The sequence below is a fragment of the Solanum stenotomum genome, chromosome 11, assembly GCF_019186545.1.
Source record: "Solanum stenotomum isolate F172 chromosome 11, ASM1918654v1, whole genome shotgun sequence".
Taxonomy (NCBI): Eukaryota; Viridiplantae; Streptophyta; class Magnoliopsida; order Solanales; family Solanaceae; genus Solanum; species Solanum stenotomum.
In genome coordinates, this window is record NC_064292.1 from 9,623,697 (window position 1) to 9,635,384 (window position 11,688).

Genomic DNA, 11,688 nt, shown 5'->3' on the forward strand with positions numbered 1-11,688 from the left:
CTAAATGCGGAAATGGACGTTAAAAAAATTGTGTGAGTAAACTTGAAGGTTCTCCAACTCATTACAGAGATCCTCATAAAGTTTTCTGAGAAAAACATTTTGGATGTTCTAGGCACCAGATCCATGAGCTAATACACATGAAAAATTGGGAAATTTGGGCGATTCGTAAAAAATGGCTTGTAAATGCGGAAATAGGCGTTAAAAAATAGTGTGAGTGATAGGTTTCTAAGTGTTGAAGATGAAGACTTGGAGAGTCCTCATATATTCGAGGACAATACCCTATATGTTCTTTTATGTCTTTTTAGTATTGTGTAAGTTGTGTATGGGATTGGTCCCGAATTTTGTACTCTAAAGTATTAGATGGTTTTGAGACATTATGTATAAAGTCTTCCGCTTGCTATTGTTTCTTTTTTTATGAAATGTTTTCTTGGTAAAGAAAGTTTTTAATTCTTTATGGTTTTAGTGTCTATGCGATGAAGGAATGCTAAGAGGCTTGTATTAGACCTCTTCGAGGTCGAGTACACCGGTTACGACTAGGGGGTGCTCCCGGGTCGTGACAGTGAGTATACGTGAATATTTCCCAACTCATAACGGAGGTCCTCATAAAATGTTTTAAGAAAAAATTTCGGGTGCTTCGGGTGCCAGATCTATGGGCTAATACACATGAAAAATCGGGGAATTTGGGAGATTTGTAAAAAAGGGCTTGTAAATGCGGAAATGAGCGTTAAATAAATTGTGTGAGTATACGTGAAGGTTCCCCAACTCATTACGGACGTCCTCATAAAGTTTTTTGAGAAAAAAAATTGGGTGCTCTGGGTGCCAAATTCATGGGCTAACTCACTAGCAAAATCGGAGAATATGGGCGGTTTGTAAAAAAAGGCTTGTAAATGCGAAATGAGGTTAAAAAAATGGTGTGAGTATACGTGAAGGTTTCCCAATTCATTACAGAGGTCTTCATAAAGTTTTATAAGAAAACTTTTTGGTAATCCGGGCGCTAGATCTATGGGCTAATACACACGAAAAATCATTGGATTTGGGCAATTTGTAAAAAAAGGCTTGCAAATGCTGAAATTAGCATTAAAAAATGGTGTGTGTATACGTGAAGTTTCCCCTATTTATTACGGAAGTCCTCGTAAACTTTTTTGAGAAAAAAAATTTGGTGCTCCAGTCGCCAGATCCATGGGCTAATACACACGAAAAATTGAGAATTTGGGTGATTTGTAAGAAAACGCTTGTAAATGCAGAAATGGGCGTTCAAAAAATGGTGTGAGTATATGTGACGGTTCCCCAACTCATTACGAAGGTCCTCATTAAGTTTTTTGAGAAAAACAATCTGGGTGCTCGGGGCGCCAGATCCATAGGCTAATACACACGAAAAAATGGAGAATTTGGGCAATTTGTAAAAAAAGGCTTGTAAATGCGAAAATGAGCTTTAAAAAATGGTGTGAGTATACGTGAAGTTTCCCTAACTCATTACGAAGGTCCTCAAAATGTTTTTTGAGAAATATAGTTTGGAAGCTTTGGACGCTAGATCCATGGGCTAATACATACGAAAAATTGGGGAATTCTAGAGATTCGTAAAAAAGAGCTTGTAAATGCAAAAAAGGGCGTTACAAAAATGGTGTCAGTATATGTGAAGGTTCCCCAACTTATTACGGAGGTCCTCATTAAGTTATTTAAGAAAAAAAAATTGGGTACATCGGGTGCCAGACCTATGGGCTAATACACACGAAAAATCGGGGAATTTGAGCGATTTGTAAAAAAGGGCTTGTAAGTGCGGAAATGAACATTAAAAAATGGTGTGAGTATACGTGAAGATTCCCCAACTCATTATGGAGATTTTCATAAAGTTTTTTGAGAAAAAAATGTTGGGTGCTCTGGGAGACAGATCCATAGGCTAATACACACGAAAAATTGGAAAATTTGGGCGATTTATAAAAAAGGGCTTGTAAATGTTGAAATGAACATTAAAAATTGTGTGAGTATATATGTGAAGGTTCCTCAACTCATTACGGAGGTCCTCATAAATTTATTTGAGAAAAAAAATTTGAGTGGTTTGAGCGCCTGATCCATGGGCTAATACACACGAAAAATCAGGGAATTTGAGCGATTCGTAAAAAAAGACATGCAAATGCGGAAATAGGTGTTAAAAAAATGGTGTGAGTATACATGAAGGTTCCCAACTCTTTACAGAGGTCCTCCTAAACTTTTTTGAGAAAAGGTTTTTGGGTGCTCGGGGCGCCAGATCCATGGGCTAATACACACGAAAAATCAGGAAATTAGGGGGAAATTCGTAAAAAAAGGCTTGTAAATGCGAAAATTGGTGTTAAAAGAATGGTGTGAGTATACGTGAAGTTTCCCCAACTCATTGTGAAGGTTCTCATAAAGTTTTTTGAGAAAAAAAAAATTGGGTGCTCCGAGTGCCAGATCTATGGGCTAACACACGAAAAATCGGAGAATTTGGACGATTTGTAAAAAAAAGCTTCTAAATGCGGAAATGGGCGTTAAAAAATTGGTGTGAGTATACGTGAAGGTTCCCCAACTCATTACGAACGTCCTCATAAAGTTTTTTGAGAAAAAAATTTGGGTCCTCCGGGAGCCGGATCAATGGGCTACACACAAAAAATCGGAGAATATGAGCGATTTGTAAAAAGGGCTTGTAAATGCGGAAATGGGGTTAAAAAATGATGTGAGTATACATGAAGGTTCCCCCACTCATTACGGAGGTTCTCATAAAGCTTTTTAAGAAAAAAATTTGGGTTCTCTGGGCGCTAAATCCATGGGCTAATACACACGAAAAATTGGTGAATTTGTGTCATGAAATAAAGTTAAATGATTGTTAGTTGAGTGACCGTATATGGAATTAAATCTCATTCATTCCTTTTTTTCCCCTTCTTTCCTATTTGTTCACCCACTAACCACTCAATAACCAAGTCAATTTCATTTGTTTTCCTCATAACTTTCTGCTAAAAATAAATTATCGTATTTTTTCAAATAACTCCTCCTACCATTTCATTAGCCATATCCGACAAAATTATTTGTGGCAATTTTAAGTGCATTCATTATTTTCATTAGTGCAATTGTTTCACTTTCCTTTTGGAAAGAAGAGAAAACATATTTAATAAAAAAAAAAATGAGTGGAAAGAGGTGGGAAAATGTAGGGTAGAAATATATTACTACAAAAGTTCGTATCATCGCATGTATAGTCCAAGATGTCGCACACAACACTCTTCGATAAACTTTATGTTTGCAAACTACATTAATATAACACTATCAACTACTTTCAAAATATTTTTAAAAATATATAATTAATGTTTTTATCAAGAGCAAAGGTTTCATAATCATATGATAAAATAATTGTAATATCATGATAATAGAAAACTTCAGAACTTAAATTTCAAATGGTTGTTAGAAGTACTAATCTGACAGTCCATTCCGTAAAAACAGTGAAAACTCACCATCCTTAAATTTGACATTCTTTCCTTGTAAAAGACACAATTTTTCAGGTATTTAAATTTAATGCAAATAGAGGAAATGTAAGATGAAAAGGAGAAAAAAAGAAAATTGGTTTACTGATCTCTCAGAGACTGTCACATCACCGAGTTGAAGATTCTCCTTTATATATATAATAAAAAAGATAAAAATTTAACTTCACTTATATTATGCAGAATCTGTTGGATTTGCCACCTTGGGGCAATCTATGTTGGCTTAAGATACAGTGCAGAGAATTCATTAATTCAACTATATTGTCACTAGTCATTTGGAAACATGAAAACAAAAGCAATAGAGCAAAGGCAACAAACACAAAGTTAAACTGTGTTAATTACTGCAAGAAGTTGAGCTGAAAGCATGATCAAATCTTTAACATAAAGTTTCCAGTAAAATTTAAAACTAACCTAAAACATTATATAAACCTAGCCTAAAACATGATCATTGAAAACCACCTTCAGAGGGTTCTCTAAGGAGTTTAAAAACTATATCAGACATAGCAGATCTTAAAGCATCGAGCAGAGTTCTCTTCGATCCCGATGCTTTAACTGAACTCTGTATGATGTCTCGGTAGATTAGTTTTTAGAGGTAAGCTGCCTCAAGTTATATTTGGACAACTCCTTGTACTTTTCAACAACTCCAAGCAAGCAGACAGTCTGCAAAATATGGAGAAAATAAATATCAGACGATTGATGGTGAGATACAAACAAAAAAGACAAATCAGTTTAAACAAGGTCTCGCGAAGGATTTCTTTGAACCTACACCTCACATTAATGAACTAAACCAAAACTGAGTCCTAAACTGCTGCACATTTGATTCAGGTCCTTAAAGAAACAGCAGAAAAGCCCTAAATGGTAGGGTTCTTTCAAACATGCTCCCTCCATCCTAATTTTGGAGTCTCATTTTTGTTTGAGCATAATGGACCCAATGTGGTCCTGGGGTTGAAGCCATGGAAACGGTCTCTTACAGACATACAACTTAAGATTGCATAAAGTAAATGTGGTCCAGTCCTTCACCTGACTCCATTGCATGGCATAAGCTTACTGCTGTGGGTTTTCCTTTATTTTGTTTGGGCACAACTATTAAGGTAAGAATTAAGCTCCATATATTCTAAATGGAAGTGGATAAAAAATTGTAAATTAGTATTGGAAGTTGGAACAATCTGATTCGAACATCAAAGTACTACAGTTGAAAAGACTCTAGCAACTCAATCCACAAAATCGAGTTAAATTGCCTCCTTTCATGCTATTTTTGGTATAAAGAGGAATTCACTGAAGATATAGAATCAATTTTATAACTTCTAGAATCTTTGTGAGTAGAACAATGATGGTTTTTGCCCTTTTTGAGAATGTAAAGATGGCTCTCGGTGTAGCCTTCACACCGATATATATAATAATATATGTTACCATCTCAAAAAAAACCTAGAAGAGAATATCTGGATCAAATTCTGTTGGAAACATTCCAAACTTGACAAATAAATAGTGACAAAAGAGACTATTTGTTAAACTGCACGAGGCTACCTTGTTACTAACTGCATATATTCTCAAAATGTTACTGCCATTCCTGCATTGCTAGCTTCCCAGGAATGTTATTGCCATTCCTGCATTGCTAGCTTCCCATTATGTTCTAATGACATATCCAATTATCTCCTAATAAAGATTCTTGATATGAATTAATCTTAGCATTTCTGAATTTGGACCTTGCTAATAGGTTCTGCATGTGCTACAGGATCAATGAACAGAATAACCACATAATGAGTGATGTATAATGTTACTGCTGGAATGTGAATTATGCTGCTCTCTCCATCTGAAATGGCTACGGTAATGACTAAAGTAAAACAGGTTTCATTGAGGACTTCATTACAGGAAAGGACGATGGTTAGTATACACTCCAGACACTGCCCAAATCATGGAACACATGAACCTTGGGAAGAGAGTAAAATCTAGCTCTCAAGCACATCACTCAATTGCACAAAGTCGAACTAAACTCTCTTGGGGGATATACTGAGTATAGATTCTCTTTGACAGTTTCTTCCTCTTTTGCTCTGAGCAGACAAGTAGAGTGTCTTTTGCATAATGCTTTGCATCAGTATTATCAAAAGCAAAAAGTGCAAAAAAAAGGGGTCCATTGGGGCTTTAAGCACAAAGCGTAGCTAAAGCGTGGGCTTCAATGAAAAAAGGTGCAAAGGGAGAAAATTACAAATATAGTTTAGTCCAAGACTAACAATCATAAGCATGGATGACAAACATATGAACAAAGAAATTGAAAAAAATAAAAAAATGAAGTGAAATATCAATTGTTTAGTGTTGCCTCTTCAGAAGAGGCCCATTGGCAAGAAAGAAGTATGCCTTAGAACCTTGATGACGACACTGAAGCCCACATTCAGCGAGGCGAAGCGCTCAACACATTTTGAGCCTCGCTTCAGGGCTCAAGCACATATTTGACAACACTACTTTGCATACCAACAAAAAGAGAAGATGAAAGTGAAAATTCTGACCAATCCAGGGCACTCAGAACCTGAGTAACTGTATGGAAGAGAAATTCAAAAAACAATAGAGCACATTTATAAGCAATGATATGTACCTTGACTATTTGAACCACTATGTTTATTTCAGGATTGCTAAGATCAACTTTGTGAGGTGAAGGAACAGATTTAGCCACAGCATCAATGATTTTCATCTTATTGATTCCAGTATTTGCTCGGGATTCATAAAGCACTGCAAACTGTGAGAAAAATCAATTAGGCTAGAAGCTTGATTCACCCTGCCAAAAATAGCAAGCTAACTGCAACATAAATGCGCACCACATATTTCCATCCTATATTCACATCTCTGACACTTGTATATCAGAAAAACATTGAAAACGGAACTCCAATATCTAAAGAATAATCATTGTGCAGCTGAAAGGTTCAGGATCAATTAAGTGCAAGGTCTCTTCTAAATGCATAACACATCCACAAAGAGAGTAATTGTAAAGTTTCAATATCATTTCCAGGTATACGTGTCAAACATTAGACAAAGATTTTCAATTAATGGCAAGAGAAGAGACTTCACAGTGAAAATAATGGTCCTGGAGGTATAAATAATACCTTCTTTGGAGTGTCGCTTTCAGCAGGTAGGTATTTTGTAATGAGAGGTGTTATTGCTTTTCCAATTTCCTCCTCTGATGCATAACATGTTACTTCAACTGGTAACACTCGCAATATGAACCTGTTGAAGGTTATGACATTCTTGAGTAATAGAGATAAGAAAAAGTAGCCTATATGGCATACATATGGCATATTCCACATTTAGAATATATATGGAATAAACTCAAAAAGTAAATATACTTGCAGAGATCTACGAATAAATCTTAAGCAGATGAAAGAACCTTGATACATGTTTCTTTGTGAAGGCAAGTGAGGACAGCATATGTTGAACGATTTCCTTAGGGTTGGGATCTCCATCTTTCTTGCTCATGTGAACAAACACAACACCATTGCAACCTGAGTCTAGGTAGCTAAAACGCCTCTGTTGGCAGAAAGAAAGCAACATGTTACAATATGCTGAGACAAATTACGAAGAATTATATTGAATCAAACACTATGTTAACTGGCTCAGACAGTTATATCTGCCAGAGTTGGTGCTTTTAGTCTTAGATAAAATCAAATGAGAAACAACACAAAGTCTGGGCAAAAAGAGTCTCTCTCTTTTTTTAGAAGCTAAATGACAGTAGGATTATTGCAAAAGATATATCAGCACTAAGATAGTGCAGTTTTGTACAAAAGTTTTAGTACAAGGGTATTCAGATAGAGAGAGAGAGAGAACTTTATTCCAGTAAATAAGACCATGTCAACCACAAAATCAAAGGACAGGAAAACATTCCCAGCCCCTTTCAGAGAGAGATTATAAAGGTATTGCATTCCATTGTGTTCAAACAGAGATGGCCTGGCCCTAACAAACATCTAACATGAACTACCAAGGATAAGCAGAAGATGACACAGATACACACATAAAGAAGCTAAGCCATAGTAATAGACTTACATAGCATAGGAATTAAAGTTGTAGGCCTGCAGCTTACTTGAAACAATAAGAAAAAAGTATATTCACTTACCTTGTTTTTGTCTCCCAACTCAGCAAGCTCAGCATCAATTAGTCTATCAATAGATTTCTCCTCTGTCTTACCAAATGCAATATTTCCAGCTTCTGCTGCTTCTTTTTCCACACATTGTTTCTTTGCAGGTGGCTCCCCTACTTCAATATCTTTCTGTTCAAGAGTATTCTCTAGCTCCTCCTTATTCTCAGTATTTTCTTGTATTAGTTCATCAGTAGAGGTGTTATCCTTGTTTTCAGGCCCGGATTCACCAGTTTTTAAGCTGTCAATCTCATCATCAATTTTCTCTTGATGTTGCTCAATTTTTGAAGTCTCCTCCTTGGTCTGGTCCTCGTCATTCCCATTTTCTCCATCTTCATCATCACTACTAGAAGAATCAGAATATTTGAAAACAGTCTTTTTGTTTACAGGTTTTTCTGATAATTCTACCTGTCCTAAGTTTGAATTTGTTCCCTGCATCAGCTCTTCATAAAACTACACAAAATGTAAGAAGAAAAAAATCATGGGTCACATCACAACCAACAGTAAACCAATCAAAAAAACAAGAAAGCAATCTCTCTGTTTTAAGACTTCTCCACGAATCATACATCAGCCAAGCTTAAAATCTGAGCAAAGGCTTCAGAACTCATACTAAAGAGGCCAAAAATACATTGAACACAATTTCTTTTACAGCTTTTAATTCTTGATTGATGAATTCTCTGATTTGACATCCTTCAGATAATAGAAAGAGTATAGGAAGTCTCGTGAACAAAAATGTCCAGTACAGAAGTGTGTTTTTAGACTCTTCCTAGACTACCTTATGAGCTTGTCCTTTCTGGTGTTCTAGGCATTGAAACTCGTCTTACTAACAGACATGGAACCATGGCAACTTATTGAAGTCCAAGGAAGTAATCATCATTACACAAAAACTAACTTTGTCCATTCTTTCTTACTCAAGATTCACAGCTGAGTCTGTATTTGATCTTTGTCTGAGATAATTGTCAGCTTACAATTTTCAACTAAGCACTTATTTGAGGACATGCATGAATAAAACTAATTACTTGTTTGACCACGACGAGCTAAAGAAATATGGACAAATACAACTTTACAGTGATGTCCATACTATACACGTTCACCAAGAGCCTTTAAACAGGTTCAAAGTGATACTTATTTTGGTTCAAAGTGACACTTCCTTGCTTGTAAAGTCAGAAATATGGAATCAACTTTTACAGGAAATAAGTTGAGCAAAAGGAAAAAATATACTACATAGTATGGAAAAATAGGTTAGACATCTTCATCCTTGATTTGTTTGGGTAAAATGTGGTTTCATTGCTTTCTTTTTGGAGCAACATAGCAAATTTTGATGTTGAGGCCATGATTGACTTTATTAGTTCTTTACACAACCTGTAAGAACTTCTTTGCATGTTCTCTTAGTACATGACAACATACTCTTTGATGCTGATATATAAAACTACCTTAGTTATCAAAAAATATGCTGTACAGACAAAACGTTAAAGATTTGGAAGACATTGGACCATTATGATGTCAAAAATTCATTATAGAGCAGAAGTAGAATTGCGAGAAAATGAAAAAATGATCCCTTATGTTTTCGGGTAGGTTTAAAATAGTCTCTTAAATGTACACCTGAGGAACTTTGGTCCTTAAGTTTGTCAAAATGACACTTTTTATCACCAAAACAATTAACAAACTTTAGATGGTAGATTTAACAGGAATTATGAAAACAAAAATTTGATTAGAAACACCAGTCCATCAAATCTCAAAAATTGCAACACCAAATAATTGCACAAGATACCAGAGACGAACCAAAAAAACAGAACTTGCGCCTCAAAATTGCACCAGAAACCGGAAAATAGACCAAAAATACCAGAAACTGCAACCAAAAAAAAACTCCAAGTAGCTCTCCTTAAGTACAACAATCAAAGTTGTTAAATATTTGATTAAAAACTGAAAATGCTGACTTCTGAGAAACTTAAATGACAAAAACTGCTCAGAGATACATATGTTTAAAAGACTACTTCAAACCTATCTCAAACATCAGGGGACATTTTTGTCATTTTCTCATAAAATTGCAGAGACATGGAAAATTTCACGCATTATCTAACTTGGACACTTGGATCTCCTGGGAGGAATTCAACCTGATAACTTTGAAAGGTACGAAACCTGAATTGGATGATCACCAAGAACCACAATATCCTTTTATCCTTTTAGACAGTGAAAGAGCCAGAATTTCTAACAAGGGGATTCAAAAGAAGTGCAAGAATGCCATACTTAGGACATAAAGCAATTTTTGAACCACCTTTACTACATTTAAAACTTATGTTATGTCAAGGGGATTCAAAATTTTATATATATACAAAAAAAGATGTTTGGTGAATCCTGCCCTATTTGCACCATCTAAATTTTGATGAAAGGGGATTCAACTGAACCCCTTTGTGAAACTTAGATCCGATGCTGCTTCTGGAGTCATTACCAATAGCAACAAACACAATGATTTTTCTGGATATCACATTTTGGGCATCGGTTTTTGCAAGACTAATTATAACTTGTTTAGAATTAATAGAAATGTTTGCAGAAACTAAATTCTAATCGGAGATAAAAACAAACGTCTTTCTCAATCTAGTTACTTGTACTTTGTCCATAAAGGAGGGAACTGTGATGTTCAATCAAGTAAAATATCAACTTCTAATATTCCATAGATATCTAAATTTCATTTCTACAATAAGTGGGGTCGGGGGAGGGTAGAGTATACACAAACCTTACCCCTACCTCAAGAGGTAGAGGGGTTGTTTCCAGTAGACCCTAGGCTAAAGGAAAAGATGGAAAAACAAGAAGACAAAGTATGCTCTAGATTCATTTCTGAACAACATAAATCACCACGTCTTAATTATGTTCGAAAATTAGTCAAATTAACCCTCATAAGCAAAACAGAAAGACTGGAATGGAAGAAAGTAAATGAAGTATACATATTTAACTAGTGAATGCAGAAATGAATATCTTCAAGACACATTAAAGTAGTAAACACACAATAATTTCAAGATAAGCATAAACAAAGCAACTTTAAAGGGGATTCTTAGTTTTAGTAGCTACCTAAAGAGTTTGATTCCCCAACTCGTAATTCCCTCCCCATTTACTGAACCCCCAATTTTATTTTTATCAAAAAAGAAAGCAACTTTAAAACTATACATACAGAGTCGATAACATTAACAGCTTCTTGAGAGGCTTGTCGCTCCCTTCCACCATCACATGTTATATAAAACCCTTGAACTCCTGGACGTAAAGGGTATCCACCTTTCTTCACTGATTTCTATTTTATGCAACAAAAAACCATAGTTAGTTACCAATTAACTAGTCAAAAAAGACAGCTTTTTTACATCTATTGATCAAGAAAAAAGAAAATGATTAAGGAGGCTAACATTGTTTGGACGATATCGTTGCCTATTCTTGTTGTTACTCTTCGTTTTTTGCTTTGATTTGTTGTCTGTAGCCATTGAAACGAGAGCAAAACAGTGGCTGCAGTTGGGGTGAAGAGGGACTCTAGAGAAAGGAAGAGTATTATACTATGAGGTATTTTTGAATTTTTATTTAGAGAGGAAACGGATCAAAGCCCATTAGAAGAGAAAAGGCCCAATTAATGTTTTTGAACATAATCGTGGTTCGATAGAGCGTATAAAAATGGAAAATTATATAAAATGGCAAACTTCATTATATATTAAATTAATATATTTTATTAAATTTTTATGGATATATTTAATTATTAAATAACAAATACTAGGATTTTTTCCCTCTTTTTACAATTTCACTCTTCCTTAGTTCCCACTTTCAAATCTTTTCTTTCATTATCCCCCAAAATCATTATATCTCTCGTTATTCTCCTTACCATCCTTGGCTCTTTCTCCCTAAAATCCTTATAATCAACATTTTGGCTTGATTTTTGAAGGTTATTTGTGATTTAGATTCATCAGGTATCTTCTAATTCCATTTTTTTTCTCATTTTTTTCCTTTTTTTTCATTGAAGGTCTTATATACGTTTCTACTATCTTTTTAGGGTTGAAGTTGAAGATTGTTTTCACCATTACAATAGTGGAAATCACTACTTCTAAGAGGATC

At 35.1% G+C, this 11,688-nt stretch overlaps 1 protein-coding gene across 1 annotated transcript; it reads right to left on the minus strand.

Annotated features, from left to right (window-relative positions):
- Nucleotides 1-3,806: 3,806 nt before the first annotated feature.
- On the minus strand, nucleotides 3,807-11,132 carry LOC125845171 (uncharacterized). The gene is made up of 7 exons (XM_049524615.1): nucleotides 10,995-11,132; nucleotides 10,769-10,885; nucleotides 7,582-8,055; nucleotides 6,859-6,998; nucleotides 6,578-6,698; nucleotides 6,073-6,213; nucleotides 3,807-4,145 (listed from the first exon to the last, which is right to left on the minus strand). The coding sequence occupies exons 1-7, from the start codon at nucleotides 11,067-11,069 to the stop codon at nucleotides 4,065-4,067; spliced, it is 1,149 nt and encodes a 382-aa protein (XP_049380572.1). The 5' UTR covers nucleotides 11,070-11,132; the 3' UTR covers nucleotides 3,807-4,064.
- Nucleotides 11,133-11,688: the final 556 nt, after the last annotated feature.